This window comes from Perna viridis, chromosome 3 (assembly GCF_037379345.1).
Source record: "Perna viridis isolate PV_CMFRI_1.1 ecotype Kerala chromosome 3, ASM3737934v1, whole genome shotgun sequence".
In the NCBI taxonomy this organism is placed as follows: domain Eukaryota; kingdom Metazoa; phylum Mollusca; class Bivalvia; order Mytilida; family Mytilidae; genus Perna; species Perna viridis.
In genome coordinates, this window is record NC_142447.1 from 33,180,298 (window position 1) to 33,192,626 (window position 12,329).

A 12,329-nucleotide genomic window follows, 5' to 3' on the forward strand; every position below is an offset into this window, starting at 1 on the left:
ATTTTCCGAACTAACCGAACTAAAAAAATGGCAGTTACTAAAAGTATACGTGATGTACTATTACGTAAACCTTCAGATTAAACATTTAATAAAAACTAGTGTCGTGTTTCTGTTTGTTCGACTTCCTTTATTTGTTGCTTAGAGTTCTTTGGTAATTATATTTTTATAGCAGACTCGGTTGTAGTAAATGCTGCATTTGGAACAGTTTTCTACCAAATTTTAACGGGAATGTTGCGCTTACCTCTTGGAAGCATCAAGTGAACCTGTTCATGAAATAGCGTAACTTCAGGCGTCTCTTCACTGTGCGACACTGGCAATAGTAATATTCACGAATATAGAAAGCATGTCGTTCTAGATGTACAATTCATCGATAGGTATACTTGTTTTAAATAGTAAATGGTATGTTTTTGTTTTTGTATACTCTATAATCGTTACTTATTATTTAAAATGTCCGGTTTTTTTTTCTGTTTCGATGCAATTTGAAAAATCCAAAGGAAATCACGGAATCGAAACGGATGATTTCTTTATTTATTTTATTGTCTTTTCAGTATTAAATATCGACCTAAACGACATTCCTGTTTATAACGCTTCCCTCTTTGGCGAAGAGCAGTGCTAAAAGTCCCCATATCTTCCAACAAGTTTTTTTTCAGAAACGATTAATTCGACCCATTATTTATTGATATTGTTTATAAATATATATATTCTTGCTTACCCCTAGGGTACATATATATATTAGAGTTGATGTTTGGGTGTGCACAGCGGTTACCTCAGCCCACGTATCTAGTCAAACATCTGACTCACTGACCTAGAAACAAATATAGTGTTTTCTTTCTTCATTCAAATAATCAAAGTACACTAAAATTATATCAAAGAAACGAACAAAAACAAACAAAAAAAACCATTTCTCACATGTAAAAATTATTTCGCATCAATTCAAAAGAGCTTCTTAAGTTCAACCTTCTATCTTTCCAATTTTCATTTGATTCCATTAAGGCGACTTATAGATAATCACAGTGGAGTGATCGAGGGAATCACACCAACCCAGTACCCACCAGAGTACACGCAAACCAGTGTTATATATGCAAAAATGCAGTTCTGGACAAAATCAAACACAAAATACCAACTACCTTTATTTAAGTTCTTAGATGTATCGCTTCGTATATATATATACTTATATAAGGACTAGTCATATTAAAGCGTTGGAATTATCAGACGTTTTGCTGCATGTACAAGACCGGTCGTCTTGTTTTGCAGCAGGACAAAGACATCCAGGTCCACACTCACAAGGTTTAATGTCCCCCGAGTAATCATCAGAAGCGCAATCTGGCGAGTCAACAAGGACAGGAAGATGTACCTTGTCGGTCTGAATCACCGACACTGGACGGGGAACATCTTTACAGTCAGGCAACTTGTTGCAATTTAGCTTTTGGAAGTCGTTCTCCATTCTTAACGTGCACTGACAAGACTTGACCTTTCCTAGTTTCTCCTTTAAAATGTTAGGCAGCATTTTGCTAGTATTAACGTTTCCATCTTTGGGTCTGTCGGTACACTTACAGTTGCACTGTCTGTTGCGACTGACAAATAAACAAAATAAAATCATTCCAGATACACAAAAGATCACGCCAATCACTGTGTAATTGATGGTAAGCGACAATTTGATTTTCTCCAAGTCCATGCATTTGTTCCAAAGAGTCAATTCAATTTTTCTAATGTCGCCTTCAATATCAATATCTGGTATTGTATTTCCAGTTTTGGCCACAAGTGGAGAAACTGAATGAAGCAGCAGGTGTTTAGTGGAAGCCGTACCAAATGTTTTATCGACATCATCTGAAATATTCAGTGTTATGTAAAAATTGGGGTTTTTTCTAACAAACACATCCAAAACTTTTCTAAAAAAATCATATTACTGAGAAACCTGTCATGGAAAACAAAAATAAATAAAATGTCAAAGGGTCAAAGGTGACAATTTCATTTTTCGGTGCTTCACTTTGTCAAGTTTTCTGTTTCGCCACATCATTAAATGCAAAAACTTATTGTGTCTTCCTCGAATGCCAAAATTTTATATGTTACCTATTCCTTGAAGCCAACAAAAATACTTCAATAGATGTTTATATTATAACAACAGGTGTTTTTGTAACAATTAAAATGATTTTATAAGTATTTAACTGTTGATATTAATTAGGAAGTTGATAAATGGAACATTTTATACCATTTTTATATGGAAAACAACAGATTTTTAAAAATATGTAAGAATATAATAAAATTGTATTATTGAAAATTTGTAAAAATATAATAAACTTTCAACTTTTTTTTTACTTGTTAATTTTAAGAAATGTATATTTATATACAAAAATATTAATAATAAACATTATTTCAAACTCTGAACTTTATATTAATGTTTTTCATTCTGTTTTAACTAAATAATAAGAGTACAGTGACATGCCAACCGTGAGATGACAACTTTACAGTTTGCAGACTCAGCATCATATCTTTTACACTTGTAATGAACTGTTAAATGTGAAAAGTGTTTTGTATGAACTATTCATCAATTGTTATCAGATCACATAATATGTAGTGCTTTTTGACAATTTGCTAAATGTTTGCTTATGTTATATGTTTTGTTTTTAGTTTGTTCTGTGTGCAAATAAATAATATATTCTGATTTTTTTCTACTTTTTATGCCTCATGTGATATCAAATTATAGTAATAATAGTCTAGTCCTTACAAAACAACCAAGACCAAACACAATATTTAAGTACTATGGACCATTTGTAAACAAAATAGTGTGATATTATTACATATACCAAAAACAAAACTATTATGAACTAATGAACAAAATAAACAAAGATATAAACCACTTAGAGCATAAATGGATCTTCTGTATTGTGTAGTAATTACAAATATTTCATTAAATTGAACAAGAACCTCATACTTAGTAACTATTCTATTACTAGTATTCCTACAATGAATGATAGATTGATATACCTTCAAGTTATTGGACTATAAAAATAATTCAAAAGTCTATACATGTACATGTATGTGATTTTGTGAAGAAATGCTTCAGTAAAAACAGCAAAAAAAAAAGATTTTAACAACTGGAATAACTAAGGATGTTGGCATCCTGGGAATAAATTCATAAGGAGCTCTAGTTAAATAAATAGAATCACCAGTACCTTCTTCGGCTGCAGATCGTTTACGTCTACTTGGAAGGGAACAACTGGACTAAAATGAAATAAAACATTTTAATACTTTTTTTTAAATCAAAATGAAATTCAGCCTTACTGAATGTAAATTCTGATTACTTTATTTTTTATTTTGTTTTAGTTAAATATACTAGCAGTTAACACATTATCTGAGTCTTGAGCTTCAGATCCTTTTACTATTGATGTAAGAAAATTAGTCATTCATGGGGTAGACATGTGAGTGTTCAGAGAAGGTTTTTGTTGGATCTTTTGGCACCTGATAATCACCTCCAGTTCAGCAGGTAGAACTGTTTTTATGGCAATCTATCTGTTTTTTTAATCCTTTTTTGTTTTTTTTCTTATTATATTACAAAAATCACAGAATTTTTCACTTTTACATTTGCATACTAAATACATGTTGATACCACTTACCCCATCGCAAGTATTGTTACAAGTTGTGAAGGAACATTTGTATTTCACAGCTGCTGTGTTCCCTGTGGATTCGATTAGTTTGAAGGCTTTAAAAAAGGGACTTTTGGCTTTTGTACCAGTTGTGATAAATCCAGCTGTTTTCTTAAATATAATTCCATCACCACAGCTGAAATATAAAGGCTGGATCAAAGACATAAATCTTTCAACAGAATCTAGAGTTTTGTTTATATAAAAAGTATTTTGTGATTATAATTCTATCAAAGTCACAATTGAGCCGAAAACCAACCACAACATTGGATTATCTTAGATTTTTTGAATGTCTGCATTTTTTTAATAAATGCTTACTTCAAAGCTGTACATTCTTCTTTGAATAATAGATGATACTAATATCAGATACAATTTAATTCTATATTTACCCAGCATTTAGAATTTTATAAGATTTCGTTCCATCGCTGTTCTGGGCAATGCAGTCATATGGAGTAAGTCCTTGTTCTGTGCCTATAAAGGGTTAACATAGCACTATCTATGTTCATACCAATGTAAATGATTATAATATAAATGATATAAACAAAAAGAATGTGACCAAATGAATTTGAGATTCGTGAAATCTGAATCAAGTTAGTTAAAATTCTAAGGTACATTATATTGATATTTCTTAAACAGCTTGGTTAACAATAAACGCGTGTTTTAAACATTCACACCATTTTTATTACAAACAGCTTGTGTAAAATTGTGTTTAACTTTCGACGAAGACCCGCAAGCTTGTCGTTTTGTCACAGTCCTTCCCAGTATTGCAGGCTGCATGGTGCAATCTTTGTAGTAAATTCATCACATCACATGATGTTCTCGTTGTATCGTGAAATGTCCTTTCATCTCTTTGCTTTACTAGATTCAGTACATGGAAGAACATTTCTGAAATGAGCCTCACATGAGAAACGTGTACCATATAACATTGTGTATTGGCATACTCCCTTTTGGTTTACCAGCACGACACTGATGCACATATAGATTAAAAGATTTTAACAAAATGTTTAAAAGCTTTTTTATACAATAAAGGGGCTACTACATGAATATGATAAGGAATATTATCCATTGTAGTATTTATACTGCGCTCACAAGCTCATTGTGCAATAAAAATAACTAAGTAAACGATATCACTCAAGACAATATACATGTAACAACCCTACATAATTTACCTTACCTCCAGAAATAGAAAGCTGGAGAAATATTTTCTTTCCCATAGTGACTTTTGTTCCATCAATAACTTTGTCTTGAATGTCCATGATGTTCAACTGTCTAGAGCCACGGTACTCCGCTCCAAGATTGTGTACAAACCCACTTGTTATAGCCATGTGACTGTCAAAAAAATAAATAATACTCATAGTGATTATATGGGAACCAAAAGACGAACATATGAATAAAATAATGAACGAAAAAAATTGTTACAACAGTTGATTGAGTAAAGTTATACCTTATAATAGATCGACAAGAAAAGACCAACTAAATGGATATTTATAAATATTTCGTTGAAGAAAAATATGTAATAATAAATAATAATGAAAGTGACCAATATACGAATCCGTCACCAACTTATACACTAGAAATCAGTATGGTATACAATCTGGTACGACTGAAGCATCTTGACAATATTATCTGGAAGTTGTGTTTGAGAACTTGTACCTTTCTACTAACAAAAAAAATTGTCTTCCAACGCTATGCACCTGGTTTTATTCCGAAAGCTTTGTGTATATAGTAACACTTTTGCAGATATTAACTTCTAACAATTGAACTTTGAAAAAAAAGACGATTTACGCAAGACAATGTTGTATGAATGCTTTATAACTTACTTATCATCAATATTTTTGGCACCGACTTGTTGGTTACTGTATCCGTCTGTTGTGCAAGAGAGAGTATAGGTTTCATAATCCTCCATCAAACTGGCGTTTTTAAATCCCCACCACACTTCAAGTTTTACAACGTACAAGTTTGACTCACCGTTTGGGTGCTGAAATTTAAGTTGGCGAATTATAATTCTATCATAGTGCTTAGATATTTTGTTAATAATCTAGTACGTAGAAACTAAAAACAAACAGCAATGCTCCCATTCCTCCACTTTATGAAGCTAACCTTTTGATATCCAAATTGATTTGGATCAAAATCTCAAAAAGAGGTTGTACAGTGGTAATAAACAATAAATTTCATTAAATTTCGTTCAGATATGTAGAATGAGTTACAGATAAGAGATGGATCCCCGCGTCGGGAAATGATGAAGGCCATGTTGGCTGAAGAGGAAGTTTTAACGAAACGATCCACTAGTTGACCTTCAAAATCAGTGAAATATGACGACGCTGAACTCTTAGCGAGTCCTCAAAATCAACAAAATGAACCAATCAACATTAATAATGTAGTACGTGCCATACCAACCAACCAAATAAAAGACAACCACCTAACAATTCAATGCATTATGCCAAGACCTGCATCCGTAATCATTATAAATTGGTCAGCACATATATGTTTAAATACTAAGCAAGAGTGGGTTACAAATTAGCACTAATGACAGCATATACTGCTGTATTGTACTAAGGATAACATAAGCAGCTGGCAAACTGGCTAAGTTTTACATACTTATAAAATGGAAGAAAAATAATTTTCTCAAATTTGTCCGTAAGAAGAGATGCTCATCATCAATTTGTACATAAACACACACACACACAGTGCACGGTTTGAATAATATTTATCAAATTAGTTCTAGAGTCACATATCGCACTAAAGTACTACCATAAGCGTGAAGGACGAACGTACGGACGGAGTCGAGCTTTCAGGTGAAATACAATAGACTTGCGCGTGTTGATTGGAAACTCAGCCCTACCAATCACGAAAAGAAGAAAATCAGATCTATTGGTAACAAGGCTTCCTCAGCATGGTACATCTAAATTGTATTTTCAAAGCTTGTGAAATAAAGTTGCACGCCTTGTCTTGCTAGGAGTACTCCCACTCAAAGGTACAAAATCCTTACCAAATTATCCGAAAGAAAAAACACAGTAGCACCAAAATAGATATACAGAAAACATGACCTTAACGAGAAAACAGGAAACAGAGACGTCCACATTCACAATATAAACAACGGAATTAAATATAATTACATATAAAAGCTGTAGATAAAAAATACTACACCACTTGCAAATACGCCCCTCCCCCCCCCAAAAAAAAAAGATTAACATTAGCATCAGCGTCATATTCCTTAGATATTGCGAGTTGATAAAATCATTCGGCGGATTGAGAAATCTTGTATCATCTATGTGACAGAAACTACATATTGGTCAGTCAAATTGAGATAGTACCAATAAAGGTTGAACACACCCCTGTTTCAGAAGTTTATAAGTGTTTGACAGTATCTTCGATCTACTACTAGCTCAGAAAGACGTATGAACTACATGCATGATAGTAACATTTCAACTGTAAAGTGGTTAGATTTTATAAATAGCCACTTATAAATTGAAAGTTTACTAACTGGAATTCATAATCATATACATTTGTCATATTACTTTCGATTTGAAATGTTATGTGTCATCTTTACATGGCCTTATACTTAAGGTCTCAAAGGTGTATCCGTTGTTGCAATCATGGTAGCAGTAGCCTAGGGCTGGCTTTCACTCTCCTTTGATTAAATACCCGTTTCATTGAAAATCTGTTAGAAGCTGCAAATCACTTAATATTTGATACAATCTTTATACAGGTGTCGGTGCCATATATTGTAAGTGTATTCCAGGCTTGGCTACAACAAATTCCTACTTGACGACTACAGGTTTTTATTTTGACAATAAACTAAATGAAGGGTGTTGTTGTGGTACTGGGCATATTTCTCATTTACAGCCATTTATCAATGAAATCATCTTGGTGTTTTTACATCTCTACCTTTGTAATAAAAAAGGGTTGCATTGTAAATTGCTGATGCCAAAATATTTCTTGATTTAACAATTTAATCATAAAACAAGTCATGCAATGCAAATTAGTAGTGGTTATTGACTGTTCGTTCATTTCACTTACAAAGAAGAAACAGTCCGTGCCTGTAACCCCGTTCTTGTCTCCTGTGTAGAATAGATTTGTCGTCACTTCTGTGTTCGTGTCATTAATTGGGGGCATATCAACAGTAACTGGAACTCCTCCATTATTACACGTGAGCTTCCCGAAAGCATGTAAATCTGACTTGATAGTGACGTTAGCGTCCAGAAATGTCCCACCCGCACCCGGTGCTCCACAGTTGTGTGTCACTACAAAGACGTGCAGCATTGAAAGCCAGTTTTTATGTATATATACGTAATAAGAATTCAAGTTATAGATTGGAACCTATGTAAATGTATGTAGTTCATTGATAGCGGAAGTAAGCGATTTCCTGCGAAATTATATATAACTTGTCCATATTACTGATATTGGCCGCAGACAAAACCTGATGTTAGTTTTTTGTTTTTTTTTCTGAAAAACGATTGATCAGTAAATATGTATACAACAAAAGTGTGGTCAGAAATTGGTAGTGATTTGAACTATTATGAACTTCATGTGATAGCAACACCTTCCATGTCAACCCATGTGTCATAAAATATTGTTTCCTTCGATCCTATACCAGACTTGTGGTTCGGAATTTTTAGACTTTCCGACATATAATTCGGAAAAAGTTAATAAGTAACTTAATCGAAAAGGAACGTATTCATATAATTATACACAATTATACACTAAGACTTACCTTTTAGAATATATCCATCAGGAATGGAGAAACACAACTGACAAATAAAAATACAGCGTGCAGTAATTAAAACCAACCATAAACGCGAACTAACCGAAGATGCTCAATCTTGAGAAATAAAACGATGTACAGTCTATTTCCAGAAAACTTTTGGCCGTTTTGATCGCAACAGTTTATGTCAACAGGTTCTCATTCATATACCATGCACTTATTTCAAATGTTTTGTTTCCTGGTGATAATGGTTGTGAGAAAATATTTTAAACTTATCGGAGATAAACTCAAGCACGCCTAAGCTTTTCGAGCGTTTGTTTCAAGACCTAAATGTCTTTTATTTAATGATTTAACTTTAAGTCAAGATCTATGACATTTAATGTAGAATAAATATTTCCAAATTATTGTCCTGAATTTTGACCTCAAATGAGCCTATAAAATAATTTAAAACATGTTAAATATATGTTTACATTTTAGCAATTGAATACGCAAATAGTATATATAGTGAAACAATAAGTTTATAAATTATGTGTATTCTAATTAACAGCCATGCCTTTGTATGAAAAGTTATTGAATGTTAGCTTACCTGCACCAACGACAGTACAATCCCAGGAACGATCAGATTCATCGCCTACAATAGTAAAATTAAGTGAAATGTAAAAACTTCATTTTAAAATTTCATAGCAATTTAAGAAATACATGTATATTAAATCTACCAAAAGTTGCACTAACCTCAGACATCGACTGACTCAACCCTTAGAGAAAACCGAAAATAAAACCGCGTCTATCGGTCGTGGCGGGAAAACAATTCGAGTTTTTCTTTCAAAGTTTGTTCTGAAATGCGGGGCCAGCATAAGGAACGGAAAGAAATATGGAAACGCCACACGGGGCCGTCATTGATAATGTTTTAAGTAAAAGGATAGCAAAAATGCTAGACAGGTGACAAGGTGTATAAATATTCACTTCCATTGGAAATCAGTCTTATTCCGTTATTTTTTTAATACTGCTGATTTTGGCAAAATAAGCTGTGATATAAATCGTGTCAGACAAGTCTGACTGTTGGACTGTTGAATATTGAATACTGTCAGGGACCCTGGTCCACCAGCAGCGGTATCTCCTCCAGTGGTTGCTAAATATAAACCATCACTAATATTAGACATGAGTTATCCCAACTCATATGGTCTTCTCTATACATGGAATATAAAACACAATAAATTATTGAACAAATAACGACAAGTGTAGTGTACAGAAATTGATGATTTAAGTTTTAACAAAAGAAGGTCCAAATCACAAAAAAAAGTAATAAAAAAAATAAGAAAAATGCCAAAGGTATTTTGATCAGTCTAAACAGAATGGACCTGAGTGCTGAATAAAATGTTGTATTGTTTTAAAGTTGTCATCATTGCTGGTGTTATCAAGTATTGCGCTACTAAATAAAATCATTGTTATTCGATCTTCACCAGTATCCGGAAGATTGTCTATGTATAATCTCCGTTGTTCTACATACAAAGGACATTGTAGAAAGAAATGAATACTATCCTCAGTAGGCCAGCCACAGGTGCATTTCTGGTCAGGCACCAAACCCAATCTGAACAGATCAGCTTTGAGTGTCCTACTCATGTGACGTAGTCTTGTATGCAAAATATTAAGCTTTCGAATTCCATTATAATAATATGAAGGTGGTTTGAACACGAAATTCTGATTTCTCAGTAATTGTTTGAAATTATCTAAGGTTGGCACTTGTCTCAATCGTAGGTCTAAGCTATTCCACAATCGTGTAGCAGATGGAAAGATATGCTGGTACCTTACTATTGTGTACTATATGGAATAGACACAGTACGTCTTCGTCGACGATCTGCTAATGTCTCCCAACCAGTTTCAAGATATAAAGATTCAATACTGGCATATCTTGGAAGACCGGTTACAATTTTGACAGCTTCATTTTGTATTTTATCTAATTTATTTGCACATTCTGCAGAACACCCATCCCAGAGTTCACAAAAATATTCCAGTAATAGTAAAATATAAGTATGATATATCTTATTCAAATTTGATCTGTTCAGAGTGAACTTGAGCGTTCGCAGAACACCTAACTGTCTTGTTGCATTCAGACATATAATCAATATGGGTTGACCACTTACAATCCGAAAACAATACTACTCCTAAATGCTTGTGAGTATCAACCATCTCTACTCGTTAAATCATTAAATTAAATAGTGATTGGTTGTTGTATTTCTTGATTTGTAAGATATACAGCCTTGGTTTTGGCAGGGTTGAAGTCTACCCTCCAGTCTTCAGACCATTTTTGTAGTTTATCAAGGTCAGAGTTAATGGAATGCTCTATTGTTAAATGATTCTGAATGACGAACAGCCTAGTGAGGTATCGTCAGCAAATAATATAGTAAAACGATTCAAATCATCAGATATATCATTTATAAAGATACAAAATATTAAGGGTCCAAGAACAGAACCTTGCGGAACTCCCGCGTTGATGAAAGACTCAGATGACATAGAATTGTTAACAAAGACTTTCTGTCGTCTTTTATATAAAAAGCTTTGAAGCCATAAAATTACATTATGGTTAATTCCATATGATCTAAGCTTTACTATTAACCCCATATGCCATACCTTATCAAATGCCTTCGAAATATCAATGAACACTACACAAGAATTATATCTTATGATAAATTCCAGTCAGTTAATGGACTGTGCTGTGCCCAGCCATGAAACCTGACTGAAATTTATATAACAATGAGTTTGAAATTAGATAGTTGTAAAGGTACTTATATACTACTCTCTCAAAAACCTTTCTGACGCAGTTTAATAACGCAATCGGTCGATAATTAGAAAGCAGAGACTTCTCCCCCTTTTTAAAGCAAGGCATAACTGAGGCAAGCTTCCAAAACTCAGGAAACACCTCTATCGATAATGATTTATTAAAGAGTATATGTAACGGGACCGATATACTATAAGCGGTGTACTTGAGCATATGGTGACTAATACAATCATGTTTGGTCAGTTCGAGGTGCAAATTCTGGAGTTGCTCGATTTGAAACTTTATTTGTAGAAATCGAACAAAAATATCTGTTAAGGAGGTCAGACTTGAATTCGTCATCAACGATAAGTTCGTTTCTAGTTGAATCGTGAAGTGCTGGTATATGGGTAAATGATCTCGAGCCTTTCATGATCTTCTTAACTAAACCCCAGAATGTCTTTGGGCTAGAACTGGCATTAAGCATGTCATCTACGCTTAAGAAAAAAATGTTCCTTAGCGTATTTGATCATGTTAGTGACCTTATTACGTTGCCTTTTGTAATTTTGAATAGCAATATTAGTTTTGCTGTTTATCGCCTTGTCGAGTAATCGGTCATGTTTTCTGATCTCGCTACGCAGTTCAGAGTTAAACCACGGTTTATTGTCTGGGCGAATAGTTACCTCCTTTGACGGTATATGTCGTTTATATCTCAATAATTTTGTTGGAGGATTCAGTACACATCAGATCGATGTTGTTACCCATATTATTGAAATATTCCACCCAATCGATCGAGTTGATAATATCGTTAATCGCATTAAAATCTCCGTGCATGTATAACCACACGGTCCGCTTGGTGCATGAATTATTAAGTCTCTGAGGTATCTCAAATGCAATTGTGTAGCTTGATGATCACTGATAGATTTGTCAACATCAACGACTTCAGCAAGCTGCACATCACAGTTAGGAGATACTAGAACTGGGTCTAGAAGAGTTCCCATTAACATCATAGCGCATTGCCTCATTTATATAATTAGGAATGTTATAGACCTCAATGATGTCCTTCAATATATTCTTATTCTCCGATAATAAGTTCACGTTAAGATCACCAGGGATTACGCGATTTGGCGTGTAATTCAAGGCCTATTCAATTGATATTTGGAAGTGTTCCCAAAAGGGGTTTGTAGCTCCTTGTGTTCGATAGACAGCACATAGTAGCAACTTAAAACGA

The 12,329-nt window shown here is 33.6% G+C and overlaps 1 protein-coding gene across 1 annotated transcript; it reads right to left on the reverse strand.

Annotated features, from left to right (window-relative positions):
- Positions 1–1,117: 1,117 nt before the first annotated feature.
- Positions 1,118–9,133, reverse strand: LOC148621931 (vitelline envelope sperm lysin receptor-like). Its single transcript, XM_088576804.1, has 10 exons — positions 9,079–9,133; positions 8,933–8,977; positions 8,356–8,392; positions 7,662–7,885; positions 5,462–5,619; positions 4,816–4,970; positions 4,031–4,112; positions 3,615–3,780; positions 3,174–3,222; positions 1,118–1,827 (listed from the first exon to the last, which is right to left on the reverse strand). The coding sequence occupies exons 1-10, from the start codon at positions 9,085–9,087 to the stop codon at positions 1,187–1,189; spliced, it is 1,566 nt and encodes a 521-aa protein (XP_088432930.1). The 5' UTR covers positions 9,088–9,133; the 3' UTR covers positions 1,118–1,186.
- Between the last annotated feature and the right edge of the window lie 3,196 nt (positions 9,134–12,329).

Excerpts from the sequence above, each read along its gene's own strand:
- LOC148621931 (XM_088576804.1), bottom strand. Across the intron at positions 7,886-8,355 it reads TGATGGATATATTCTAAAAG|TGACACACAACTGTGGAGCA; the intron begins GTAAGTCTTAGT and ends ACGTCTTTGTAG. Across the intron at positions 4,113-4,815 it reads CCAGCTTTCTATTTCTGGAG|GCACAGAACAAGGACTTACT; the intron begins GTAAGGTAAATT and ends AACCCTTTATAG.